The sequence below is a fragment of the Prunus dulcis genome, chromosome 1 (genome assembly GCF_902201215.1).
Source record: "Prunus dulcis chromosome 1, ALMONDv2, whole genome shotgun sequence".
In the NCBI taxonomy this organism is placed as follows: Eukaryota; Viridiplantae; Streptophyta; class Magnoliopsida; order Rosales; family Rosaceae; genus Prunus; species Prunus dulcis.
In genome coordinates, this window is record NC_047650.1 from 28,227,620 (window position 1) to 28,255,208 (window position 27,589).

At 36.8% G+C, this 27,589-nt stretch overlaps 4 protein-coding genes and 1 long non-coding RNA gene across 11 annotated transcripts; 2 read left to right on the forward strand and 3 right to left on the reverse strand.

Moving 5' to 3' along the window:
• The first annotated feature begins 1,639 nt into the window (after nucleotides 1-1,639).
• LOC117615156 (probable RNA-dependent RNA polymerase 1) lies at nucleotides 1,640-6,325 on the forward strand. 2 transcript variants are annotated; one of them, XM_034344174.1, is made up of 5 exons: nucleotides 1,640-1,681; nucleotides 1,853-2,394; nucleotides 2,938-4,772; nucleotides 4,916-5,066; nucleotides 5,180-6,325. In XM_034344174.1, the coding sequence occupies exons 2-5, from the start codon at nucleotides 1,876-1,878 to the stop codon at nucleotides 5,987-5,989; spliced, it is 3,315 nt and encodes a 1,104-aa protein (XP_034200065.1). In that variant the 5' UTR covers nucleotides 1,640-1,681; nucleotides 1,853-1,875; the 3' UTR covers nucleotides 5,990-6,325. The 2 variants fall into 2 exon arrangements, with proteins under 2 accessions (XP_034200065.1, XP_034200064.1); XM_034344173.1 differs by having other exon boundaries at nucleotides 1,856-2,394.
• LOC117615157 lies at nucleotides 5,106-6,856 on the reverse strand. Of its 3 annotated transcripts, none has more exons than XR_004583961.1 (3): nucleotides 6,601-6,856; nucleotides 6,299-6,397; nucleotides 5,106-6,012 (listed from the first exon to the last, which is right to left on the reverse strand). It is a non-coding gene; the product is annotated as an uncharacterized LOC117615157 (long non-coding RNA). The 3 variants fall into 3 exon arrangements; XR_004583962.1 differs by having other exon boundaries at nucleotides 6,596-6,856; XR_004583963.1 differs by having other exon boundaries at nucleotides 6,592-6,856.
• Nucleotides 6,857-8,057: 1,201 nt separating this feature from the next.
• Nucleotides 8,058-13,782, forward strand: LOC117634020 (probable RNA-dependent RNA polymerase 1). Of its 2 annotated transcripts, none has more exons than XM_034367921.1 (5): nucleotides 8,058-8,214; nucleotides 9,088-9,627; nucleotides 10,081-11,945; nucleotides 12,106-12,256; nucleotides 12,742-13,782. In XM_034367921.1, the coding sequence occupies exons 2-5, from the start codon at nucleotides 9,109-9,111 to the stop codon at nucleotides 13,576-13,578; spliced, it is 3,372 nt and encodes a 1,123-aa protein (XP_034223812.1). In that variant the 5' UTR covers nucleotides 8,058-8,214; nucleotides 9,088-9,108; the 3' UTR covers nucleotides 13,579-13,782. The 2 variants fall into 2 exon arrangements, with proteins under 2 accessions (XP_034223812.1, XP_034223819.1); XM_034367928.1 differs by lacking the exon at nucleotides 8,058-8,214 and adding an exon at nucleotides 8,231-8,306 and having other exon boundaries at nucleotides 12,742-13,578.
• A 521-nt stretch (nucleotides 13,783-14,303) lies between these two features.
• Nucleotides 14,304-16,866, reverse strand: LOC117616281 (loganic acid O-methyltransferase). The gene is made up of 3 exons (XM_034345542.1): nucleotides 16,708-16,866; nucleotides 14,752-15,432; nucleotides 14,304-14,642 (listed from the first exon to the last, which is right to left on the reverse strand). The coding sequence occupies exons 1-3, from the start codon at nucleotides 16,864-16,866 to the stop codon at nucleotides 14,304-14,306; spliced, it is 1,179 nt and encodes a 392-aa protein (XP_034201433.1).
• Nucleotides 16,867-22,987: 6,121 nt separating this feature from the next.
• Nucleotides 22,988-27,352, reverse strand: LOC117620908 (MACPF domain-containing protein At1g14780). 3 transcript variants are annotated; one of them, XM_034351177.1, is made up of 8 exons: nucleotides 27,062-27,352; nucleotides 26,729-26,970; nucleotides 25,365-25,647; nucleotides 25,087-25,270; nucleotides 24,810-24,979; nucleotides 24,630-24,694; nucleotides 24,027-24,536; nucleotides 22,988-23,749 (listed from the first exon to the last, which is right to left on the reverse strand). In XM_034351177.1, the coding sequence occupies exons 1-8, from the start codon at nucleotides 27,302-27,304 to the stop codon at nucleotides 23,572-23,574; spliced, it is 1,875 nt and encodes a 624-aa protein (XP_034207068.1). In that variant the 5' UTR covers nucleotides 27,305-27,352; the 3' UTR covers nucleotides 22,988-23,571. The 3 variants fall into 3 exon arrangements, with proteins under 3 accessions (XP_034207068.1, XP_034207059.1, XP_034207053.1); XM_034351168.1 differs by having other exon boundaries at nucleotides 22,988-23,695; nucleotides 23,973-24,536; XM_034351162.1 differs by having other exon boundaries at nucleotides 22,988-23,609; nucleotides 23,885-24,536.
• Between the last annotated feature and the right edge of the window lie 237 nt (nucleotides 27,353-27,589).

Sequence of the window (27,589 nt, forward strand, 5' to 3'; positions counted from 1 at the left end):
GCAAAGTGTCAAAATACTCATAAAGCAAATCAGACATTCGAGTTGATGCCATTCAAAGATATAAGGCTTATTTTCAGAATAGAATGCCAAGAATGCCAAGATTTCTTCTCCAGGTTCTCCCAAAATCGAAGCCAACTTCAGATTTTCACAAACCCTAAGCCCTCTTCTTCAATTTTCCCTTCTCACCAAATTTCTCTCTTTCTTAGAATTGAAAAATCCTTATTCGAAGAGGTTAAAGATTAAAACGAAGTGAGGCCCAACGCACATAACGGAACATTTATAAAACTGACGGAATGGGTAACGTGAGACCATTTTTAAAAGGTTGGGGGGTATTTTGAGATATTTGCAAACACATGTGGTAATCTGAGACAAGTTTAAAAGCACAGAAGGTATGTACATAAATAACCCTTTAAACAAAGCACTTATTCTAATTCATCCTCACTCAGTCTCAAGTATACGCTCTCTCCTTCTCTGGTCCAAAACCTTGTTCAGCAAGGGGCAAAGTTCCCCAGGCCATTTCCCATGTGAGATTCTAGAACATTCTTTGCCAAAACTTCTCGTAAGGACTAGCACATCATGATTGGTTCAAAACTTCAAGAAGGTTATTGACAAATATTATACTTTAATTTAAGAACAAAAATTGCCAATGCAATTTTAAAACAGTCCCAACTAGGATGGTGAGTGGTGGATCATGGATGGCTCCATCTAACCCCTTTCCGAGCAAGTTTTAGATTTCAAAAAGTACTCCATATACTCTTATTCTATTGATACAGTACTGTTTCTAACCTTGCTCATCAAGGGGTAACGACAAAGATTCCCCGTCATGGAGAGTATAGGTGCCCACTGCCAATTGGCAATGTGAGATTACAGAATATTCTTAGCAAAGACTTCTCCCAAGGACTAAGACCTTATGTCTGGTCCGGTAAAAAACTTCCAGAAAGTTCTTGGCCAAATGTTCAATTTTATTTTAACTAGCAGCTTGATTCACCATCCTTAAGCTAAATTAAGTGTTACCACTGTAACACAAATTTTATTTATAAACTTTTAAGTACATTTAATCTCAAAAGTTTCTTTATTAACTATCTTATAAAGCTAAAATTTACACGAAACGAGATGTATCTCATATGTCTCTCCTCATATGATGGCACGTTGCAAGAGAGACAAACATTTAAGTCATAAAGATGAAATAAAATTCAAATCAGTAGTGAAAAAAATATTTGTTAATATTAATATTGTGTAGCATTAGTTGTCCATCATGATATTGCCACGTGTCACAATACAATTTGATACCTTGCCCTTTTAAAAAAAGTGGCTCCTCGCCACGTAATCTTCGCATTGGGATGTTATGGCATTGCTGCGAAGCAGGGGATCGCGGCGGTCGTTATTCTACTGATTGGCGCCAATAGGACAGCTGCCATGACAAGTTTTTTTCCTTCTTCGCTGCTAAAACTGCCATGCCAAGTTTGAAATTTATATTCCCTGCTACAACTGCCATGGCAAGTTATGTACAGTGTGTGAGATGAACTTAAAAATTGAACTCCACACTCTCACCTCTGTGTGCTCTTGTTTTCCCTATATATATAGTGACTTCATGAGCTTTGCTTCTTACACAGCAGCCTTTGGTCGTATCTTAGTATCTCAGTATCTCAGTATCTCAGTGCCTACATTCCAAAAATTCAAGGTCATACTTTTTTCTCATTTGCATTTTCTTGAAAACTGAAAATGCCAGGCCCTTGCTTTCTGTTCTGCATTAATTCTGTCTGCTTATTTTTTTTGAGCTCAGTTATTTAATTTGGAGAATTGGTTTTTCTTTCTGCTATTATTAATATCAATTGGTACGTTGAATCTGCAGCAGTTGCCATCAACATTACGAAAATGGTTAAGACAATTCAATTGTATGGATTTTCCTCCAGCGAGTCTCCAGCAGCAGTGACAGAATTTCTGGAGGCATATACTGGAAAAGGAACTGTTCATGCTATAAAGTTTCTTCCTCCCAAAGATGGAAAATCAAGAACACTTGCCATAGTTCAGTTCACAGATGCAAAATTTGCTGGTATCATAATTCCATTAGCCGATGCTAGAAGCCTGTGGTACAATAAATCTTATCTGAAAGCTAGAAAAGCGAAGTTTGACATGGTGCCCAACTCAGAAATCTTTGAGCACTGCATGGAACTTGCACAACTTCACTTGGGATGCCAGATTTCTGAGGAACAGTTTTCTGTGCTTTGGACAGCATTGGATGTTTCAGTGAAATTCGGGAAGGAATTTAAAAATATCTACTTATTGTTATCTCTTGATGCTGTTGAATACAAGCTAGAGATCTCCTCTGAAAGTATTCGCCAGATTGAGCTACATCATCCACGTGGCCAACTTCCAAACTTTCTTCTAATCCAGGTTTGCCAGTTAAACTAAAGAATTTGTGAATCATGACTTTGCTTTTTGCCATGAAATATACAAAATTTAAAATTTAAATTTAGCAAGTGATCAAAGTTCATAAGTTGATTAATATGTAAACTTAAGTCATCCCTGTTCGCACCGTGGCATGAGCTACATCAAGAAGCATGAAACTTAGCCTATCATCATCTTATCATTGCGGCAGAAGCTGTGGCATTTAGCTCTGTTTAATATGAGATCATTCTTCAAAATCAACAACAATTAAACATGGATAATTATTTAAAGTCTTGTCAAGGTTGAGCATTAACCAATTGCAGTAGATACTTGAATAAGATGTTTTCCATTCACTAGTTCCTACATGATAATCTCATCTCATGTCAAATTTCTCAAACACTACAACTTCATTGTTTCGGCGCAGAGACTTTGAATGTTGTTGAGACAGACTATTGTGTTCCTTATAGCATAGCAGAATTACTATATTATGTCTGGAACTTAGGGCAAATGACTAACATTGTGCTCCTCCTTTCTTCTTTTTCTTGCTAGTTACTTGGTGCCCCTCGGATTTTCAAGAAAGCTTCTCAAAATGGCTGGGTTCGAGAAGTTGATTTCACTCCTTCACGCTGCATTGGGCAATCTTCTGTTGTATGTTTGGAGCTTCCACCTACTTGTGAGCTTCCAAATCTACGCAAGATTTATGCTCATTATAAAGAAAATGAAGGGCAGTTGGTTCTGGAGAGAGGCAACACTTTCTCCTGTACTTCAGATCTGGTTCCTATCGTGGGTCCACCCCTTGGCATTAACTTGCCATACAAAATCCTTTTTAAGATCAATTCCTTGGTTCAGCATGGATGTGTTCCTGGACAAGCACTTGATGTTAAGTTTTATGAGCTAGTGGATCCTAGCATAATAAGAATTGAATATATAGAGTGTGCCCTGGACAAGCTGTTTCGGTTAAAAGGGTGCTGCTATGAGCCAGTGAGTTGGCTTACTGAGCAGTACAGGGAGTACATGGCATGCAAGCGAATTCCTCAGTCGCCAGCTATTTCTTTAGATGATGGGATGGTGTATGTGCACAGGGTTCAAGTAACACCATCGAAAGTTTATTTCTGTGGTCCAGAGGCAAATGTATCCAATCGTGTTTTACGAAATTATCCTGAAGATGTTGATAATTTCCTTCGTGTTTCTTTCGTGGATGAGGACATGGGTAAGATGCGTTCAGGAGATTTATGTCCACGGACAAATTCTACAACTTCTACAGAAGAGGAAAGGAGAACTGGAGTTTATGAAAGGATACTTTCTACTCTAAGAAATGGCATAGTCATTGGTGAAAAGAAGTTTGAGTTTCTTGCCCATTCGTCTAGTCAATTACGAGAGCATTCTGTGTGGATGTTTGCTTCTAGAAGTGAGTTGACTGCACAAGACATCAGAAATTGGATGGGTGATTTTAGTGACATAAAAAATGTAGCAAAACATGCTGCCAGGTTGGGTCAGGCTTTCAGCTCTTCAAGGGAGACTTTTGATGTTGGTGAGGATGAGATCGAATTCATTCCTGATGTAAAAACAGAAAGAGGTGGAGTTAAATATTGTTTTTCGGATGGAATTGGGAAGATATCTGCGGAGTTTGCTGGAAGAGTGGCAAGCAAGTGCGGCAAAAGTACTACTCCATCCGCCTTTCAAATTCGACTCGGTGGCTATAAAGGTGTTGTGGCAGTTGATCCTACATTGTCAAAGAAGTTGGCACTGCGAGATAGCATGTGCAAGTACCAATCCAACAACACAAAACTAGATGTTCTGGCATGGAGCAGGTACCAACCTTGTTTCCTTAATCGTCAACTGATCACCCTTTTGTCCACCCTCGGAGTCCCCGATCTTGTTTTCGTGAAAAAGCAAAACGAGGCTTTGAAACAATTGGAAGGTGTTTTGGCTGACCCATCAAGAGCACTGGAAGCACTTGAAATGATATTCCAAGGAGAGGTCACCGACGTTTTAAAGGAAATGCTTGCGTGTGGTTATGAGCCAGATGCAGAACCATTTCTGTCATTGATGCTACAAGCATTCTGTGCATCCAAGCTTGTGGAGTTGCGGACCAAGACGAGGATATTTGTTCCAAATGGAAGATCCTTGATGGGATGCCTAGATGAAACCGGGACATTGGAATATGGTCAAGTATTTGTGCAGTGTTCTCAACGTGTCGTCTTCGGTGGCAATAGCAATAGCAGCGCTACATCAAGCAAAGACAATTTCATTGTTGAGGGAAACGTAGTGGTTGCTAAAAACCCCTGTTTACATCCGGGAGATGTGCGTGTTCTTTGGGCTGTGAACGTGCCCGCCTTGCACCACATGGTGGATTGTGTAGTCTTCCCTCAAAAAGGAAACAGGTTAGTAACCTTGTCAAATCTTTTAGTTGTTGAAATTTTAAATTTGTTTCAGATTGCACCTGCAAGAATTAGTGTTTCACATTAATTTGTTGACTTTAAACTATTCACGTACTGACTATGTTTCTTTCCTTGTGTTGTATTAGGCCTCATCCGAATGAATGCTCTGGAAGTGACTTGGACGGAGATTTTTACTTTGTCAGTTGGGACCCTGATCTGATTCCTCCTCGGCAAGTTCGACCCATGAAGTATATCCCAGCACCAACTATTGAATTGGGTCATGATGTGACAATGGAGGTATTTCTCAATTCATCAAGTAAAATATAGTCAATGATATTTGAAAGATATATACTTCACTTGTCGAATCTTGTCTCAGAGTTATTCATTGCGTTCTGTTGTGTTTGTTACAGGAGGTTGCAGAGTCATTTACCAACTACATAGTGAACGACAACTTGGGGATCATTTGTAATGCACATACTGTCTTTGCAGACAGAGAGCGACAGAAGGCTACCAGTGCTCCATGTATCAAGCTCGCCAAGCTCAGCTCGCATGCTGTTGACTCTCCGAAAACTGGTGTGGTAGTGGAAGTGCCACACTGTCTACGTGTCGACAAATACCCAGATTTCATGGAGAAGGGTGACAAACTCACCTACGAATCAAAACGTGTGATTGGGAGGCTTTTCCGACAGGTGAAACATGTTGAGCTTGCATCAGATTCACCTTCAAACTCGGGCTCAATTAAATCCTTCACCATGGAAGTTGCTATGAAGTTTTATGACCCTGATATGGAGGTAGATGGATTTGAAGACTACATCAAAGATGCTATCAATTACAAAATTGAGTATGACTACAAGCTGGGAAACCTGATGGATTACTACGGCTACAAAACTGAAGCCGAAATACTAAGTGGGAGCATCACTGCAGTATCAAAAAATTTCAACTGGGGAAAAGACTTGGAGTCTATTCATTACGCTATAAAGGCATTGAGAAAGGAAGCTAGGACCTGGTTTGATGAGAAGCTGGGAATGCAGTCGGATATGAAGCCTGATATCAATGATGTACAAGCAGCAAAAGCATCAGCTTGGTACCATGTTACATATCATCCTGATTACTGGGGTCGCTGCAACAAGGGAATGGAAAGAGATCATTTCCTGAGCTTTCCATGGTGTGTGTTTGACAAGCTCATCCAGATCAAGAGGAGAAACTCTTCACTTAAGTAATCATTGAAGCGCCATGACGTACACTTGACAAAGTCAGCATCGGGAGTTCGTTGGGAAATCGAAAGACGTTGTTAGCTAGCTGTTTGTGTTTTCCCTTAGAACTAAGTACATAAATATGATTTGTAATGTTTTCTTTAAGCTATGGAAGTGTGTATGTAAATAATTTAGTTTTTTCTGACTGATTGTAATTGGATACCCTGTCTGTCATCACTTAGTCCTTGTAATTGGCTTCATTGTTTCTATATTTCCATATTCACAATCCTGTTCCTGTAAACGCTACATATACATATATAAATATTATATGCATACCTCCTTTATTGTGGTGTGAGTGAAGTTCATTCAATTCTCAAAACTAAGTTTTCCAACTGCGCAATTCCCAGCCTCAAATGTTTGGTTTGATCAGGTTTTCTGCACCCAAAAAGAAGAAGATAATAATTAATTAATCAAATTGAAGTAAATTAAATCTCAGTCAGATTTTCTTCACTTAGATGTGAAATTGCAAAGTCTCGTGCAAAATTCAAAACACAGTTTTAATCAATTAAAATGCAAAGACGAAAATATTCTTCCCTCCAAGTTCCAACTCCCAATTCATTAAAACATACCAACCTAACCTGATCGCGAACCCATCCGCCCGGAGCCGAAATTGCGAGGCGTGCCGTGCCGAGAAGCCATCTGGCGAGTTTCCTTATGGGAATAGGATTGCAATTTAAATTTAAAATAATTTCATATGGACTCTTAACGGTAACATAGCCCGCTTAGCTCTTATGATATGTCAATACTATATAGCCCGCTTAGCGCTGGATTTGGATGGGAAAACAACCATGAATAGCAAAAATAACGTTCAAATTGGGCCGAACTATAGCCCGCTTAGCTCCTATGATATGTCATTACTAATTACACGACACAACACTTTTTTTTTTTTTGGTTGATGAATTCAAGGTATGCCCCGCACGTAGGCGAAGACTAATCTCTTGAGCCGGGTCGGCTCCTATTTAGGACGCAAGCTCTCTCAATGATAGCTGCTCCATTCACAAGGCTCGAACTCAAGACCTTACTTAAGGGGAACAAGCTCCTTACCACTTGAACTTTCATATTGTAATTGATTGGTACTCTTTAAAGAAAGAGTTAAGACCGTTTATAAGCTGTTAAACGGCATGTAGTTCTAGATCTAGAGAGTGTATAGGTGGATTGGTGCTTGGAACTCCTTGCTGGGGAAGTTCACTTCCTGTAGTCAAATGTCAAATCTATTTCACTTTTTTTGATAATAATTCATCAAAGAGAAAAAGTATACGCTGATCCTACCACAATAATAATTCACCTCTAACAATTCAGAAAAATCCACTTATAACGAAATAATATTATTTTACTATTTTCAACTAATAATACAATCACATGGACAAAATTTATCTCAATTAAAAAATGTTATTCTCATGAAAGTTTGCTTCCTATCAAATTACATGATCATCATCTAATGGCGGTGGAGATAAAATACTAGTCAGTTATAGTTCAAATTATTTTAATTAATTTTATTAAGCGACTCGTTACTTTTTTATTTTTCGAGAATGCAGCACTCACGAGTATACTTAATAAAGAAAAGGGATATTACTTTCACTCACATCCGTATCCTAATTTTATGATTTAATGAATAGATAAGGGGTCCTTCCCCGGGAAGTTCACTTTGCGGAGTAAATGTGAATGCACCACCACCACTATATTCGATAATTATATGCCGGTCCCACCAAAGCTTTTTTTATCAAATCAAAAAAAAAAAAAAAAAGGAAAAGAAAAATGCCTTTTATTTTCTGGTAAAGCTAAACTAGAATGCGTTTAGCAAAAGCTACAAAGGACACAAATCCTAGAATGCCAACGCATGTGTCTTGTTGTACTATTAGAGAGGACTTGAGTTGAGCCTCATTGAGTCCTGCAATTCTAGCATGTAGAGTATGATAGCCCATTGGGTGGCAAAGGTTACTCCAGCGTCAGCTGCACACGTCATCATAAGTATATATATATATATATATATATATATATTTTTTTTTTTTAAAGAAAAAAGGCAGGGGAGAGAATCCTTACTTCATCTACTATATTTGGAGTGAGTGTAGAGGAGACTTGGGCGTGTAGAGGCAGAGGATGTGAGTTTGTTGACTGAAAAAAGATAACTGTGAAGTTGACTACGGATTGACTACGAAGAGACTGTGTTTGATCGAACTTGGAAGTTTGCTAAGGTTTGGTTATCCTTGCTTTTCCTTTGGGTTTTTTTTTCTGATCACCCCTTGTTCTGTTCTGTTCTGTTCATTCCCTGCGTCATTGGAACAATGTGAGTTAATTTTCGCTACGATGTTTTTTGCTTTTTCTTTTCTTTTCTTTTTCATTCTGTTCTGATCTGAGATATAAAGTTTATGGATGTATTGGGTTTTTGATACTATAATTCTTGTTGGTGAGTGATAAGTTTTGTTTGATCAAGTTTTTGTGAAGTGGGTCTCTTGCTGTATACTCTCTCTATTTAGGCTTAGAATTTTCTTTTCTCTGCTTCCTGTTTTGCTTTTTCTTTTAGCTTCTCCCGGATAACTCTCTGTCCCTTACGCTTCCTGGATCACTGGAACAATTCGAGTTAATTTGCCCTGTCTCATTTGTTTTGAAGTCTTTAATAAATCTATGGGTGGTCAAGTTCTTGGATGTGTTGGGTATTTGGTGCTTAGTTTTGTTCAATTAAACATCTTTACTTTTGGTGTGCTGCTCTCAACTGCAAGTGCATAACAAGTTGTCATGTTGTTCTTTCTGATTGGCGATCGTCTAAAACATTATCATATTTTTACTTGTTAGTTTGCATATATTTCATTCTTTGTCTCTATTTTTGGATGAGTTTGTTTCTTGCTCGGTAAACCCTAATTACATGCATTATCAATCTTTGGTGCTTTGTGATATGAGATTCATATTTGTTATTAGCTTAATAATCTCAACAATTTAATTTCTTTACCTTTTCTTTGATTCATAGAGGCTTTCTGGTTCTTGACTTCTCAAGTTCCATAAAAAATTTCCAGTACAGTTCACTGTTATGTATTTCTAATGACTGAAATGTTTTGGGTGCATAAATACAGTGACTTTACTCACATGACAAGATGGTTAAGACGATACGGTTGTATGGATTCCCTTCTGGTTTATCTGCAGAAGCAGTTTCGGAATTTTTGGAGCCAATTACAGGAAAAGAATCTGTTTATGCTGTGAAATTAAGGGAAGCCCAAAATAAGAGAATGTATTATGCTATTGTCCAGTTTGCCAAGTCCAATGATGCTGAGGATATTATCTCCTTGGCCAACAACAAAGCCCTGAGGTATGGGGGGAACTATCTGAAAGCTTGGAAGATGGAGCGTGACATTGTACCGAGGCCAAGAACTTTTTTGCATAGGTTGGAAGACATAGGATTGCATTCTGGCTGCAAGATCGCAGATGAAAAGTTACATGTTCTGTGGACTGCGAATGATGTTTCTGTGGACTTTGGGATTAAACTGCGGAAATTTATTTTTCTTCTGAAATATCATGATTTGGAATATAAGCTTCAACTCTCCTATGAGAACATTTATAAGATCGAGGTGCATTCTCCACGTGGTCGTGCTGCTGCTAAGTATCTTCTGATTCAGGTTCTTTACCTACTTTTTAGTTATTGTTGGAATCCAAATTATTTATTCTCTGAATATTCTTGGCATTCATTTAATCTTCTTTCTGTTTAAGATTGGATAGTTTTGTGGATCATCCACATGGTTAATTTGCTGCTCAATATATTCCATCTTTGTTCTGTTTTTTTATATTGAATAAATTGAAGAGCGTCAAAACACAATTGTCTAGAGAGACTGAGGTTTGTCCACTTTAAGGGTGGTTAACAGGGTAGACCCTTATCACTGAATATCTTCTAAGATTCTTTTGTCGAAGCATGTTTCAGTCCTCATTGCCATGTATTTGAGTCATTTCATGCTTGCTTCTGCAATTGGCAAAAAATTATATCTTCTTTTTTATTGCATTGATTATTTTATCCATTTTATTGCATATGTAATCTTGGAAGAAAGTTTTGTAATGAATTTGTCTCCAAAAATTAGTTATGCGGAGCACCTCGGATTTATAAGAAAGACGTACGCTGTTCAGAAGAAGTATACGAAAACCCTTCTCTGAACTATTTCAGGGATACCCCTGATGACCAATGGGTCCGCACAACTGATTTTACTCCACCACGCGCTATTGGGCAGTCTTTTACATTATGTTTGGAGCTTCCTTATGGTCTCAAACTTCCAGATTTTCAAGAAAACTTTCCTGAGTATAAGGAGAGTAAAGGGGAATACATCTTGGAGAGTGGTTCCTCTTATTCTTGCAACCCTGATCTCGGCGCCATGGTTTGCCCTCCTCCAGGTGTCGATGTGCCATATGATATCTTGTTTAAAGTAAACTCTCTGGTTCAGCATGGGTATCTTCCAGGGCCAGCACTTGATGTTACTTTTTTTAGGTTGCTTGATCCACGCAGGATGAACATGAACCTTGCCTTTATAGAGTTTGCCCTAGAGAAATTGTTTCATTTAAAAGAGAGCTGCTCTGAACCTTCAGTGTGGCTTAAAGAGCAGTATAGGAAGTACCTCACATCAAAGAAACCTCCACTGTCACCCATCATGTCCTTAGATTCTGGGTTGGTATATGTGCGCAGGGTGCAAATCACATCATGTCAAATATATTGTTGTGGTCCAGAGGTCAACGTCTCGAATCGTGTACTACGCAATTATCCAGGTGATATTGACAACTTCATTCGTGTTTCATTTGTTGATGAGGAGCTGGATAAATTTTTTGCATCAGATTTATCTCCGCGTACGTCCAATGCAAACGGGGAGAACAAAACTGACATCTACAAAAGGATTCTTTCTATTCTCAGAAACGGCATAGTAATTGGTGAAAAGAAATTTGAATTTCTTGCATTCTCGTCAAGTCAACTGCGGGAGAATTCAATGTGGATGTTTGCTTCAAGATGGGGACTTACTGCTGCTGATATAAGAGAATGGATGGGGAATTTTTGTCATATAAGAAATGTGGCAAAATATGCTGCCAGATTGGGTCAATCCTTTGGTTCTTCTACCGAAACTCTAAATGTTGGCGAACATGAAATTGAAGTTATTCCTGATGTAGTCAGTCGTGATAATAAATATGTCTTCTCTGATGGGATTGGGAAAATTTCTGCTAATTTTGCTAAGAAAGTGGCCGTGAAATGTGGCTTTAAAGGGTGCACTCCATCTGCCTTTCAGATTCGATATGGTGGGTACAAAGGTGTGGTGGCTGTTGATCGGACTTCATATAAGAAATTATCATTGAGGAGAAGTATGTACAAGTATGAATCAGAACATACAAAGTTGGATGTTTTAGGATGTAGCAAGTTTCAGCCTTGTTTCCTGAACCGCCAGTTGATAACTCTTTTATCTACTCTTGGGATTCAGAATCGTGTCTTCTTGGAAAAACAAAGGGCAGCTGTACAACAATTGGATGCTATGTTGACTGACCCATTAAAAGCACAGGAGGCTCTGGATATGATGTTTGCAGGAGAGAGTACAAACATCCTTAAGGAATTGCTCATGTGTGGTTATAAACCTGATGTTGAACCATTTATTTCAATGATGCTGCAAACATTCCGGGCATCAAAGTTGTTAGAGTTGCGGACCAAAACAAGAATCCTTATTCCAGATGGAAGGGCAATGATGGGATGTCTAGATGAAACTAGAACATTGGAATATGGTGAGGTGTTTGTGCAATTCTCTGATAAAAGACATATTGGAAGTGAATCGAACCAGCAATTCATTATTAAGAGAAAGGTAGTTGTTGCGAAGAACCCTTGTTTACACCCTGGCGATGTCCGTGTTTTGAAGGCTGTGGATGTGCCGGAGTTGCACCATATGGTGGATTGTGTTGTTTTTCCACAAAAGGGCCCAAGGTAAGAGCATCTGGTTTGTACAAATATTCATTTCAAAATTTGCTAGAATTTTTTAAGTTGCTTAGAGAGTGCTACTTTTCCTTGATTTCACTGCATAATTAATTACAAAGATCTTGGCATGAACATGACTTAATGATTGAAATCTTGTTTATAATGGTAGGCCTCATCCAAATGAATGTTCTGGAAGTGATCTTGATGGGGATATCTACTTTGTCTGTTGGGATGACGAATTGATTCCTTCCGGGCAAATCCAACCAATGGATTATACCCCAGCACCAACTTTAGCATTGGATCATAATGTCACAATTGAGGTAATACTATTGAACATGATGCTATTTTCACCATTGGTTTATTATCACTTAGTTGTTGCTTTGAAATTGGTTGGGATAAATTATTTAACTTTCTTATTCAATCTATTTCTCACCGCTTCTAGTGGTGCTTTTCAAGTATTGAGTTGTATCTTGATGATAATTGTGATGGTTTTTTGGTTTGTCTGCCTTTGATGTTTGCTTAAAAGGGAAACTCATTTTGAATTTATTGTGAGGTTGGCGTTCTAGTTAAGCCAAACTTAAATGACGTATATAATGAATAATGAAACCACATTAGAAGAGGATTATACACTCAGATGAAAAACTAGCTGAGACATAAATGGCTATTCAGCATCACACTGATTAGGAAAGGATACTCCTTGAAGGAATCCCTCAAAGCATTGAACTAATGGCTTGAATTTCCATGCATCTCCTGATGTATATGCACTTCTGTGATTCAGCTTATTGTTGATCTTCTTTTGGTGCAGGAAGTTGAGGAATATTTTGTGAACTACATGGTCAATGATAGCTTGGGCATAATTGCCAATGCCCACACTGCTTTTGCAGACAGAGAGCCTTTAAAAGCAATGAGCAAGCTGTGTATAGAGCTTGCAAAGTTATTTTCAATTGCTGTTGACTTTCCAAAAACTGGTGTGCCAGCTATAATACCTCAACATCTTCGTGTGAAGGAGTTTCCAGATTTCATGGAAAAGCCTGATAAACCCACCTATCAATCATGCAATGTGATCGGAGTACTTTTTCGTGAGGTGAAAGACGTTGAGCCCCATGATGGCTCCATCCGATCCTTCAGTCGTGAAGTGGCTAGACAGTCCTACGACCGTGACATGGAAGTCGATGGCTTTGAGGATTACATTGAAGATGCCTTCTATTATAAAAGCAATTATGATTCCACGTTGGGAAATCTGTTGGACTATTATGGGATCAAGACAGAGGCTGAAATACTCAGTGGGAGTGTCATGAAAATGTCAAAATCTTTCACCAAGAAGAGGGATATGGATCCCATAAACATGGCGGTGAGGTCCTTAAGAAAGGAAGCTAGGACATGGTTCAATGAGAAGGCAACTGGTTTAGATTCTGGAGCTGATGATGTATATGCAAAAGCTTCAGCCTGGTATCATGTCACATATCATCCCAAGTATTTTGGTTGCTACAATGAGGGATTGAATCGTGACCATTTTATCAGCTTCCCATGGTGCGTTTATGATAAGCTGGTCCATATCAAAAAGGAAAAGGCAAGTGTGAGAAGGGCTCTAAACCTCTCGTCTCTGGAGCGTCGGTTTAGGAATGACTTGCATTTGAACTGAGGAAAATCAAACTATTTGATATTTGTGTTGTCGGTGATGGTGATGGTGTAAGTTCAACTAGGATAAAATCTGAGGTAAATTATGTGTGCTTTTATGTATGCTGGTGATAAAAACTGGAAGTACATTAGCTTATTGTATAATAGATTGATGTTTGGTTTCCTGTTTCTGCATTCAAAAGTGGGTTTGAAAGCTCGCGTTACTTTTCCTGACGACATTAAGATAGATTTTAGTTTGGACGAGGCCCTGCCCGCTTGTTGCCATTCTTTGCTTAGCTTGCCCCAACGAATATGGATATAATTTTAATTAACATATGGAAAAAGTTTACCTCCTTAAAACAAATAGAGAACTCAATTAAATTTAAATTTAAAATTTAACATATGGAAAAAGTTTACCTCCTTAAAACAAATAGAGAACCCAATTAAATTTAAATTTAAAATTTCTGAAATTTTTTTTAAAAAAAAAGGTTTTGTCAAGTGTCAAAATCTCATTTGTTTTGAGTAGCTTTTCCTTAGTTTTAAGAAGCAAAACTTTGTTTCCCTGATGTTGGACAATTCATTCTTATTGGCTTCAATGCCAAATACATAATAATCTATAATATATATTAACCATCAAGTACCAATCATTCTTAACATACAATACAAGCACGATAAAACTTGTCCAACGTGATGATGAAATCCGATCTTTTCTTGAATGTTAAGACTGGAGTCGGTAGGTTTGGGTTGGAATCATTTACGCTTAAGAACGGCAAACAACTGAACTTTCTCCTGGCATGTGGAGTTGATGAGGTCGGAAATGTCTAGAAGTTTATGGGTCAATCTTCCGAACAATTCATCCATGACCTGACTTCCAAAGTGTCTGGAAAACATTCCCTCCATCGCCGCCCTTACATGCGTCACCAGAGTTGGTATGTCAACGGGACCTTTCATCCATGCTGCTGGGTTTGTCAGCTCCATTCTCTCTATCCCGAAACACCCATTTTTCTCCACTATCCCAGCCATCTCCTCTGGGGAGGCTGCATAAAATGCCAAGTTGAAAGAGTCCACTTCCCCTTCTTCAATTATTCCCTGTAAATTAATTAATTTCAGTACTTATTTATTTAATTATTCTTTTATTTTATTTAAGTTGTACGTAAGAGCTAGTAATTAATGATAATTATACATGAATTAATGTTACCTCTTTGGCCATATCCATGAGGCTAGACGATATAGAATCGTACAACATACCCGTTGGAATTTGAGAATAAGGCATCCCTTTGGGAATGCCAGTCATGATCATCACCATCATTCCTTGAGGCACAAGTTCTTTAGCCCTCGCATTCAAAAACCTCTCCATGTCCTCCGCAAACTGGCAAGCATAAGCCTCAATTACTTCATTTGGGGCGCTCGTGTAGTGGATCCTCCCTTTGTTCCAGGCCGGAGAGGCTTTGTTCTGCAGCTCTTCTGGCAACTTGGAGAGCCAGTGGAGAGAAAATGAGGTGTGCACAAAGTGAATAGACGACTCGGGAAATAAACGGCCGTGGAAGGAACCCGGCACGCCGGCTGCCAAGTATTGCCGGTCTTGTGGGAGAGAGGTGAAGAGGGTATTGAAGTCATTTGACTCTAGGTCGTTAAAGAAGACTTGAAACTCAGGCATTTGATCATCATAATCATGCGGGCATGATTGGGATATTTGGGATTTGTATTTGCGTTGCATAGCTTCTAGTATAGTTTGAATAGTCATGAAAGTGTTTTGTCCAGTGGCACATCCCAAGTCTGCAAGACGAATGGTGTTTGAAACAGAAGAGAGTGTTTTCATATCAAGCTTCTCTTTTATTTCCTCAATGATTTTTTCTCTCTCAACTCCAGCAGATTGTTTCTGCAACATTAATGGTTCAAATAAGCTCTAATTAAGTCATAAGTTACCACGTTAAATTAGATCCGAAAGCCAATTCCTAGTTTAGCTTTCTTAATTTATCCATGCAGTGAGGGACTCGTTAGATCTGATTAACCGTCTATTTTTCAAGTCTTTATTTATAGATCATCCTTTCAAAAAATCAAACAAATTGAAAATCGTTAAGGCATTTAATTTAGGCCAATAAAATCAATGAACACGGCGCTTCAAGAAAGTACTTAAATTTCAATAATTTAATTGAATGGTCAAATGATATCGGATTCAAATTTTTTTTTGTTTCTTTAACTAGAGATGATCTTTGAATGAATATATACAAAATAGATAGTTTGGATTAATGAAATACGAGGCAGAGTGGGTCATACAAGGGTATCCCTTAGATAAGTTTATTTGAAAGATCGCTCAACAGAAGCTCTATGTATATATGTATATTTTGCTTATTTGAAACATCAAAATTGGAATTGGCTATTGGAACAAAATGTATTCTGAACTCAATCAGTTCATTGCTTATTTGAGTGGTGGTTAAATTTGATAAGATAATTAAATGTTCTTTAGTTCTGGGGACATATAATAATGTTGGAATCGTACGTACATGGGGAAAGGAAGCTCAGGGCTTAAACTCAACTAAAGCAAGGCATATGCAATTCCAAAAGCATAGGTTAACAAAGGCTTTTATATATTGGCATAGAATTTACAAATATATAATTAATCTCCCTCTTTGTTGTTTGTCCATCCAGCACTCTGATAAATCAGTGCGGATATATATAAATAGTGGAGGAAGGTGAATCCAAAGAAACCAATATGTCTGATTCTTAATATATCTAAACAAATATTCGAATAGGGAAAAAATAAGCAGCAAAACTCCCATATTTTATAAAAATAGATGGAAGGAAAGAAGAGATGGAAGAGGAAGCTTGAGATGAAAAATAAAAATAAAAGGCAGGAGTCAGGGCTCAGGGGCTCAGGAGGTAGGGCAAGTAGCTAGGCTTGTAGGGAGGGAGGGGGCATATATTCCGCTGCGTATAGAATATTAAACTGAATTGTCTACGTACGGTTCCACTAAAATTATATTACTCAATTCTTATATCCCCAGCTGCTTATATTATTATATGCAAATGAACATAATTCGGAGCATTTTGGGTCTAATTTCAACAAAGTCATAAAAAGGAGAGACGAGGCCTTAATTCACTCGTGTGAAACTCGATTCTCTACAATCACATATACTGAAACTCATATATATACCTGGTAGTAGGAGTTCTTGGAGTAGCTGTAAATGCCATTTCCACCGTTCATCGGGAGCGAACTTGTGACCGGTTTTGCCCTATTTTCATGATCTCCGTTGACGATATTCAAGAGATCAGCTGAACCCAGCAACTTCCCTTCTAGGTCCCCTTCTGCCATATAGCTGCTATAATTATTAAGCAAGCAAGCAAGCAATCGAGTAGATTGATTGATTGATTGAATTAAGTTCTAGTGTGGTGGCCTTATATAGAAAAAATTACGGTGAAAAGAGATGCTCATGCAACGTGGTGGTACCACCACAGATGCATGCCTTCATCAATTAATTAATTAATTAATCCTAGCTAGTTATTAGTTAGTTAATTATGATAATTATATAATATCTATTGGCAAATTGACTTGGATCCAAAGGCTGGCTTGACTTCTACAAGTTGACGTGTACTAGCTGTTTAATTAAAGTGAGGTCCATCGTCTATTCCAAATGCAACTTCAACCACTTTTTATCTTTTTGATGCCCTAAATGAGAACTCAGCAGAAAGACAATGGCCGGTTGTTATTAGTATTATTTACTTAGAGAATAAGACATCAATTTCATCAACTATAAAAAAGGATCAACCATAGATAATATATATTTAAGGATCTAAACGTATGGATTTCATGTTGTGGTCTAGAATTTTCTCCTAGAAAGAAAGGAAAAAAGAAAAAGAAATCTTTTTTGTTGCTGATTATTATACATAAAGCCAATATTATTTCCTCCATTCATTAGGTATAGGTTCTTTCCTCCACTTTCATTAGGTATGTCTGTTAACATTCTTCCAGAATAGTGAAGCATGAATCCATGAATCGGCTGGATACAATTTGAATTCAAATTAAAAACTTAAAAAACAATAAATAAATCAAGCTTGTAGGATTTAGATGAACAAAATAATAGTAAATTTAGCTTAACCCCTTCGAAGTTATTTTTCCTCAACTACAACCCTTTTGTGTGTGTGTGAATAAAATCATGTTTTTTTCTAAATAAAACTCAATGACTAGGATGCAACTTGACAAGTTACCTAATCAAATGCAAAATCGAATTTATTGTACTTTTTGATTCCTAAAATACCCCCAACTAAGCCATTATTGCATTTTGTATATTAATGTATGAACAAATATAGAAATAATTTTTAATTGGATTGTAACTAATAACACACGTTTAATTTGGAAAGATCTCCAAATGGATGTAGGAACTAATTTGGTAAAGTTTTTTAAATTTAAGAATAAATTAAAATTTAACATACCTAATCGGTTTATTTAATAATATTTTAATATATTTAAAGTATATGTGAATAATTATCTATTATATGTGTGCATGCAATTTTATGTTGAAAAAATAAGGGAGTTTCACTATTATGCCCAATATAGGTGCTCAAATTATAAAATTAAAAATAAACAAAAAACCTACATGAAATGGACTTTAGAAACACACTTAAAGCTCATTTACAACATAACAAAGAGACTTTGAACTTCCTATCATTTACAAAATTGTCATCTGTTTTCTTAAAACAAGCTCAACCTCAAAACCTACACACAAAAAAACAAAAAAAACTCAAAAAAAACAAAACTCAAAAAACTCAAAACAAAAGAGTAAAACCGGAAATTAGTATATTAAGTAAACTCAATAATAGGACAACTGGCAACAAAAATTAAATGGTATAGTGTTTATCTATAATGCTAGTGCTAAGAATAGGTATATAACTAAATATCTCAAAAAATAACGGACCTATTACTTCTTTTACGAAAAATAATGTACTTAGTATGAATTTAATTCAAATAATATACCCAAATTTTATAAACGCATTTTGGATATAATTTACCTAATAATTTCTTATTATGCAATAATATAATTTGTATTTTACCTATTATGGGTATATTGTTGGTATATTAAAGTCAACACATTTATATGTATATTGTGAAAATAATTTACCTACCCATATTCAGTGGCGGATCCAGGATTCTCGAGCCAAGGGGTCACTGCGTAAAAACTTCGAAATTTTTTTAGAAGAAAATAACACTAGAAAAACAGAAAAATAGTTTCTATCCAAATTTCAATTGTACACGATGAGTTCTTTATTAAAAACTTTGCATTATAGTTTCATAAATCATTTATTTTTTAATAATTTTAGGCACTTTTGTTTATGTCGAATTCTCTGTCTGTGGCTTTCTTCCAGTGACTATTTTGCTCCTCTGGTTTGCAACACAAATTCCTTTTGATCTGCTCTACCTTGTCTTTCCTTTTCTTTCTCTCTCTATCCAAAATTAAAACTCACACACCCGTTACCATTGCGGTAACCCATCAACCACCCTCTCTCTCTCTCTCTCTCTCTCTCTCTCTCTGTCTTTGGGGACTTTCATCGAGCATGTTCAGTGCATTCAAGGGGTCAACAAGCTGCTGGCCAAGGGGTCTGCAACTGTTCTCCTGCGACCTCCACAGCAAACGCCGGCATGCCAAGGGGTCAATTGACCCCTCTTGTCCCTTGTTGCATCCGCCCCTGCCCATATTAGATATATACAAGATATATAGGTAAATTTGTAGTTACATTATATTCTATTGTATTGATAATAATTTAAATTTGTAGGTACCAAATCTTTTATATTGTATTGGATATATACATATTGTAGATATATTAAAGCCATCATAAATAAAAAAAGCCATCATATTAATAGGTATATTGTGAAAGTAATTTACCTACATGTATTGGATATATACAAGAGATGTAAATTTGTAGGTACATTATATTGTATTGATAATAATTTACCTATTATATTTTATTGGGACAAAATTTGAGGGATTTTTTTTATTGGTTGAAAATTTAAGAATTTTTTTTTTCTTGGTCAAAATTTTAGAGCATCCACAATGATGAGGGTCATTTCAATTTTATTTCAATAAATTAAACTTTTTAGTTATAGTGGTAAAGTTTAGTTCATTTCAGAAATCAATATTTCATTTTGGGGATTAATAGTTCCTTTTAGAGGTCAATAAAATGAACTCTGAAATAAAATTCATTTCAATAAGCTGGTCCACCATAATAACTCTACAACCTCTCTCTTACATATGCACAACATTACTTTTTATTTTTGTATTTTTCCATTACATTTAATTAGTGTAAACTAGCCATTAATTTTTTTTTTCCCCAAAGAAACTAGCCGTTTCAATGACCTTTTATATCTTACGGTGCATTTTAATTTGAATTTAAGTTTTATACATAAATTTCAAAATTAATGAATTATTGTCTTTTTTTTTATAGAAATTCTATGATTGCATTCATAATTCAGCTAAAAAAGCCACTAGCCACAAAGTGCCAATATAAACTAACGACAAAAGGGCCATTACAATAACGGAGTGGTTTAATATCAAAATTAAGATAATATAGTGTGTCTTCACTAATGATCAGACAAAATCGAAGAAACTCTGACATAGGCATCCCAACTAAGATTGCAAACTTAGAATAATAAAAAAAAGATAAAGCTTGGAAAACCTAAGCCATAACAATATAAATAAAACTCTCACAAATGAGAGATGAAAAACTCTCACAAAAGGAGAGGTGAAAACAACACAGAGAACTCAAAGAGTGTTTGCAACTTATTCCAAACATAAAGAAATTGCAAAAAAGATGGTGGTGGAGATCCGATGCCGAAATGCAGGTGAAGATCCGACGCTGAGTCGCAACCGCCTATAATAGTTGAATGAAAATCATAACAAACTAAGACAAATAGGGAAAACCTTTTGTCTCTGAAAATGGGGGAAGAGGTGAAAGGAGGAAGAGAAGAGGGGAGAGGGGGGAAGAACAATGGCTTCCTCCCCCCTCAAAATGAAAAAAGCTCTAAGAGTAGTTTTTAGGAGAAAGGGAGAAATAGAGATCGTAGGAGCCTATATTATAATAATATGTCGTACATATATCAAAAACTACAGTTATATTATTTCTAATAGTACTCTTCCTACTTTGACAAATTTGTCTTTTTCTTCCCCCTTTTGAAAACTAGACTCTCTCGTAAGGGTTTCTTTTTTCTTTCAGTTTTTGGTAAAAGCTAAATTTGTTAATATATATATACATATATATATTTATTGTATTATTCTAAATATATAAAAAAATTGTCACGCATAGGCCCCTGTAATCTATGCCGGGTAAGCAAATCTTTTGCGGGGCCATTCATCTATCTATCTAATGGGTATTTGCTTTGCTTGGAGCTGCCTATGATATGGTAGGAAATGACATTTTGTACACAAAAATATATAAAGCTTGTATGCTACTTGCTCACTGGACAGCAACATATATCTATATATCTTCTATATAAAGCAAAAGCAGAGAATGATAAAACATTCAAAATACTAGAAAGTGCCATTAGTTAATTCAAACATAAATAATTGAAATTATTAATTAAATAAGTATAATATGATAAATTAACTTTTTTTTCATATTAAAAAAATTAAAATTAAAAGCAAAATCAGATAATAAGTCCTACTTTTATGGAACATAAGCACCCATGTTATCTTTTCTTAATACCAAAATAATAAAATAATAAAATAAAATCAATTGACACATACGTAAGCATGTGCCAAGGGGCTAGTATATAATTATATTGATATATGGAATGGAAATGCAACAGGAAAAGGAATTGTGCCTACCTATATCTCATACAAGAAAAGGAATCCCATAGTTTTCATGAATTAAAGGACCCACACCCAAAAAAAAAAAAAAAAAGCTTTTAGAGAAAACTATGATTAATTAATTTAAAAGCACATTGACGAACACGATGACAAGGGTTTTTGTAAACTCTTATCCTTGGACCTTGCTCTAATAATTTGAATGGCAACAACATTTGTCCAAGTGGTTTCTAACTGATGACATTGGCAAAGTATTAATGATAAATTAATTGACATATATATGTAACCAATCATACGTTAAAACAAACATAATTATGTCGAAATTATATATATTGTTTATGTACGTACCAGAATTATAAGCGAGGATGGATGCAGAAGAACTTGATCCTATGCTAATATAGCTTATAAAATTAATGCTTAGGTACATTTGTGAGAAAATAAATTCATTTTGTCTGTCATTTCCGGTTTGTTTCTATAGATGTATTGGAGGACCACTTCCAGGGTTTGTTGGGTTTCGTTAACCAGAAATGATTATTGAAACAAATTCAGTACCCAGTTTTTCAAATAACAATAATTGAATTAACTGTACGAAAGCAAATATAAATATTGGCAATTTGACAAAGTGAAATTAAGATATATAGCTAGGGCTCTGGAGGGAGGACCACCCTACGTATGCACATACGACAGCTCTGTTGAAACTTTGATGAGGCATGCACACCAATTACCATTTACCAAGATGAAACTTTGATAAAGCCTGAACATGAAGAAAATATGCCCTTTTCATTTTCCCAGACATTTTCCAGATCTCACTTCACCTGATCTTCTGTCATCGTCCTCCCCCCACAGCACTAGCTTTAGTTTTGTTGGAATGGGACTCTCTCTGTCTCTATCAGATCTTTCGCCTGCCTGCAAAATGGTGTATGTATATGTGAAGATTTGTTGACTTTAAGGAAGCAGGAGAAATAATTGTAAGCCAGAAGCCCAACAGAACAATATCAAGTCGAATTATTACTAAATGAATTCATCAGCTTCAGCTTTCGAGATTATTAACGGTTGTGTTGTGTGGTTATTAGATCAACTGCAGTCTGCATGCATTATATATGTAGTAGATGTAGAGGTGTAGAGGTGTAGAGGTGTAGAGGTGTAGTGGTGTAGTGGTGTAGTGGTCCTCTCCTCTCTATGCTCTATCTATATGTATTTGTTAATTGTATTCGTTGCTGTTGTGATCTGAAAATAAGGATTGATTACTTAAGAATATTAATGTTGGAGATAAAAGATTCGCTAACTTAGTCCAATGGCTGATCGATATACAAGTAACAAACAACTGCATTGCATATATGCTCCCTCACGTTTAAGCACATGCAATGACACTTCATTCACATACTGCACTCTGCACCTACGCCCTTAGGTATAGGTATAGGTAGGTCCCCCTACCCTTTCTCCTAGTGTTGGCCTCATATACGTATAATTTACACTTTGATTAAATTAGTAATCTCACATTACAATTTACATGCATAATGCATTGCATATACAAATAACAAATTAATATATTTTCTGTAGATATATGCTATACATATACAATACTACAAGTCATAATATTTAAGTCAAGAGTCAAACAATCAATAAAAATACCAAAAAAAAACAAAATTCATAATATATTTATTAAAATATTGGACTTTACTGTCATATTTATTAAACAAGTATGTATGTGATTCGATTGTAAAAGTTGTTGCGTTCACTCAATATCTAGGTCGGAGGCCCATACTTACATACCTAGGCCCATTATATTAAAACATATCCAGCCCACCCACAGTATTCCATAGAACTGGGCCTTGATATGGGCCCCTAAACCCAACCTTTTTTTTGGGGTCATGACAACTATATGTACCCATAACATTTTGGGGAACTTCTATGATGGAGTCGTATAATGAGGTGGTTCTTCAATCCAACAGTCCAATAATAACTTTGCACTGAATCGAACAGCTATTAAGAATCCCATTCTAGCCTCCATGTAACATTTTGACATGGAATAATTGAAGAATGATAGAATCTGATTAATCTGAATATACTTAAAAATACTACCTCCTCCAGAATCCTGATATAAAACTCTCTCTAAGTACTCTGCACATTTAGAGTGGCGACCAACTTTGACGCTCTCTTCTCTTGAGTCTTGTCTCCGATATAAGCTACCAAAGAATGAAAATAATTAGGCTTCCCCGACATTAATATTGTACATGAGGTCTCGAAGAGTAGGAGAAGTTTTGGGAAGACATGTTGAGTAAAGAAAACTTGACTTGCAAACTAATCTTGCCTTTCACCAAGTTCAACTTCGCTCCAGTGACCAACCAATACCCAGGATTATCCTGTGGGCCCCTACACAGATGTGACATGTCCACGTATTTCACAAACTTCTGTAACTGCAATGGCACCGGATACGTAAAAACCTCCTCCTTGAGAATCCTGATATACTTGACTCGTCATCAGGCTGCACTTTCTCCCTCACCCAATTATTAAGCCCGAAATTGATGTGCTTATTGCTTGGGAAGACATGTTGAGTAAAGAAAACTTGACTTGCAAACTAATCTTGCCTTTCACCAAGTTCAACTTCGCTCCAGTGACCAACCAATACCCAGGATTATCCTGTGGGCCCCTACACAGATGTGACATGTCCACGTATTTCACAAACTTCTGTAACTGCAATGGCACCGGAGGCCCCGTAGGAAACACACTTGAGTCCACAATCACTTGATCGTCATCAGGCTGCACTTTCTCCCTCACCCAATTATTGCCCGAAATTGATGTGCTTATTGCACTGAAGAGGCCAGACGAGGTTGACTTTTGAGAAAGTTGAGAGGGGCTCTCTGTCCAGTTTGATTGGACTAGAAAACAGTCTGAGACTTTGGTGAACAAAAGCCGGAGATGGAGAACACTCTTTGTCTCATGTTGCTTCACGACAAGTTGAGCTCCGGAGACTACGAAGGCGGCAGTTTTGTTGGAGGACGTCCATTTGGGGTCGTATTTTACAGGCACCGTGCAGACATGGGAAAATCTTTTCCAGTTTATTGCTTCGAAGTAGCGGTCGTCCCCGATGTCATCTGATCCTCGCCATGTTGGTGGCTCAGGATCTATCTTGTTCTGCTGCAACATAAATGGAGTGTTTGATAGATGTTGGAGGTGCACAGCTAGCCTGAGATAGATAGATAGATCAATAATATTAAGCTACATTGTTTTATCAAAGGGAATTAAGATGATAAATCCCATTGTTTTTTTTTTTTTTTACCTGTTGCATTTCCTGCCCTCGAGATACAAGCGCATTCCTATGACAGGCCTATTTCCAACTCTAACCTGATGATCATAATATTATATTTAGCATTACATAATATATAAGATGGATCAAAAGAAAAACAATGGATGCATAAATAAATCGAATTCAGTTTTAGAAATGGAATATATTGTGTACCTGTGCAGTGTTTACATATAGTTTAGGACCCATCAAGCTGAAGTGAAGAGCAGGCGCCTGCGTGGCCCTATTTGTGGCAGGACTTAGAGCCAGGTCATTGAGAACAGGAGCCCAAAGTTTGTGGGCTTGAAAGTCAAGAAAGTATTGCAAATCAGCTATAGGAGGCTTGTCTGCACGCGTGTACCAAATTAACAAGAGGTTAACTACTTAATTACAATACAATATAAGACATCAGCGAGCGATGAATAATTAAGTATTTGAGAAACAATTAACTTACATCGAAGATAGAGGTTGATGGCATGGGATAAGAAACCTTTGCCGGGCACATCTTTAAGTAGAGACGTGATGGGAATGCAGTTAAATTGAATCGCATCCGGCATCGATCCAACGGTTTGAAGCCACTCGCAGTGGCTACTGGCCAAGGGATCTCCTCCTCTTTTATAGCCTATCACGCTAATACCCTGCAAAAAGTCATCTGCCACATCGTCATTACAACTACTGTTAATTCTTTAAACCCAAACAAGAACAATTGAACCCTAGTTTATTTTGCCATACATCTTTTGTGTTTGCGGTGGAGAAGCCATTAAGGGCCACAGACTTGGGATCATGATGAAAGACATTGAAGGCCGGTGGTGCCTTGTGTCTTTGGTCTTTTGCTTTGGAGTGTAATGGGGAGAAATTGCATGTCCCTGTAAAGTGCTGATCTCCAAGCTCGTTCAAGTGATTTTTGAGGTCAGATGGCTCCATGTTAGAAGATTTATCTTGCTTTACTAACACCACATCCTCGCCCCCAATACTCAATCCCACCACGATGTGAGTCCCATACTTCTCTATGAACCTGTCAAATGTGTACGTAAGAATTTATCATAAGTCTATAAATTATATTGGTTGACCAAAATGCTTTCCAACTAGACACAGCTAATTCATCCAAAACCAAAGAATTGGTCAGGCCAAGAAAGTACGTTCCACAATGGGAAATCAAATAATACAGTACCACAGCCCAATTATGTGACTTGTTGTACTTATTATTATGTCAAATGGAAAACCAAGCCTTCATGTCAAATGGCAGGCCAAAACCAGTTTGAAAGGTCAAACAATATTTGCAATCATGGCATGCATTGGGCGCCGTCTCCATAGACATATTATTGTATAGAGTAATGTTATACTTACCATATTTTTATAGGATATATTTTAGTAATGGTTAAAAATGATCGATTCCCACTAGGCACAACATATAGACATCCTAGTTTGCACATATATAGAGGGGAAGACATAGGGCTCTCTTTACTTTTATATTAAGAGAGTGTCAATTATGGTGAGATTGGCAATTAGCAGACAATAAAAGTGAGGATTTTATAAGGTTTGAACATTTCTACATGAAACGTGGTCAATTACCAAGAAAGAATGGCCAAAACTTTTGACGACGTACGGGGTTACTAGTATTTCTTGCATGATTGTGACTTTTAATAACAAAAAAGAGTGCATACAAGGAAAGGAAAGTGACCTTGTATATTTTTATGTCTATCCTTTTGCCTCAAAATTCATGCCCCCTCTTCAGGAAATAAACCTAGGATTTGTTACTAAACCAAGCTACTAATTTTGATTTGCCGTCCAATATGAATTTAATTTTAATTTTTTTTTTTGTATGCTAAGACTATTTTATTAATTAGCAGGCAGATACCAAAAGATAGAGCTGCAATCACTCCGTACATTATTGTATTATCTATACAAAATATATATTTGGCCCTGAAAATTAGGGATGAAATTAAGTTGGACAAGGTGGACGAGTTAGGAGGCCAACTCGAACTCAACCCAAAACCCACTCAATTGGTTTCCTTGATATGAAAAGAAAAACAACTTACAAGTAAAAAAATAAAAACTAAAAATCCATATGATCGAAGTCTTGAATTAATTCATACCTTGCAAGGGCAGGGGGATCCCAAGTGGACGGAACAGAATGACGAACTTGATCGGCAAGAACAAGAGGGTACCTATCGATATGAACATTGAAGAAGATGATGAAGTAACCATCCAGAGCCAAGTGTTTGATGTTGGCTGCATCCGCTGCCCACGAACCACTTTCGAAACCAAACATGGCGTTGAACAACCCTGATGGGATTTTCCCAGGCACACTCGCCTTTTGGTTGAAATATTGCGACATCTGCATGAATTATATTCATTTCATGCACTAATGTTATTAATTCAATCGATAATATTATCTGTATAAGAAGAAACATATCTAATATTATTACCTGATTGAATGTGAGGATATCGGATTGGTAACGTGTACGATCGCCTTTGTCACATTTAATATCGGTGGAGACTTGTTGAATGGACCCGAAGCCAGGGACTGCGAGTTCTTTTTTATCAGCGTCGTTGAGCAAAACCAGTCTTTGTTTGCCTTCGCAGTACTTGAGCCGGAAATCTGAGGTTAAATCAAACCCTTTGCCTAGGCTACTTACAGCCATCTCCACGATATCATCACCGCCACTCATCTCTCTCTCTCTCTCTCTCTCTTTTCTGATCTCTGTATCTTCTGACCCTATATATATATATATATATATATGAGATGAGATGAGGTTTTTATATCTCTTCCTGTGTTTTAATTGGATGATAAAGTTGATGGGAAGGAAGGGAAGAATAGAGGTGTGAAGAGATAAAAGGAAGGGAGACAAGTGGACGAGAGAGAACAATGTCAAGACTTGATTTGTAACATATGGTAAGGTCTGAATATGAAATGGGAAAGAAGAAGAATATGATATATATTTTTTAATAATAAA

Excerpts from the sequence above, each read along its gene's own strand:
- LOC117620908 (XM_034351162.1), bottom strand. The coding sequence starts at position 27,304 with ATGAGTGGCGGTGATGATATCGTGGAGATGGCTGTAAGTAGCCTAGGC. Across the intron at positions 25,271-25,364 it reads CCACCGCAAACACAAAAGAT|GGTATTAGCGTGATAGGCTA; the intron begins GTATGGCAAAAT and ends GACTTTTTGCAG. Across the intron at positions 23,610-23,884 it reads TCAACATGTCTTCCCAAGCA|ACTTCTCCTACTCTTCGAGA; the intron begins ATAAGCACATCA and ends TGTCTTCCCAAA.
- LOC117615156 (XM_034344174.1), top strand. The coding sequence starts at position 1,876 with ATGGTTAAGACAATTCAATTGTATGGATTTTCCTCCAGCGAGTCTCCA. Across the intron at positions 2,395-2,937 it reads CAAACTTTCTTCTAATCCAG|TTACTTGGTGCCCCTCGGAT; the intron begins GTTTGCCAGTTA and ends TTTTCTTGCTAG. Across the intron at positions 4,773-4,915 it reads TTCCCTCAAAAAGGAAACAG|GCCTCATCCGAATGAATGCT; the intron begins GTTAGTAACCTT and ends GTGTTGTATTAG.
- LOC117634020 (XM_034367921.1), top strand. The coding sequence starts at position 9,109 with ATGGTTAAGACGATACGGTTGTATGGATTCCCTTCTGGTTTATCTGCA. Across the intron at positions 11,946-12,105 it reads TTTCCACAAAAGGGCCCAAG|GCCTCATCCAAATGAATGTT; the intron begins GTAAGAGCATCT and ends TTATAATGGTAG. Across the intron at positions 12,257-12,741 it reads ATCATAATGTCACAATTGAG|GAAGTTGAGGAATATTTTGT; the intron begins GTAATACTATTG and ends CTTTTGGTGCAG.
- LOC117616281 (XM_034345542.1), bottom strand. The coding sequence starts at position 16,866 with ATGGCAGAAGGGGACCTAGAAGGGAAGTTGCTGGGTTCAGCTGATCTC. Across the intron at positions 15,433-16,707 it reads CCAAGAACTCCTACTACCAG|AAACAATCTGCTGGAGTTGA; the intron begins GTATATATATGA and ends TTAATGTTGCAG. Across the intron at positions 14,643-14,751 it reads TCATGGATATGGCCAAAGAG|GGAATAATTGAAGAAGGGGA; the intron begins GTAACATTAATT and ends ATTAATTTACAG.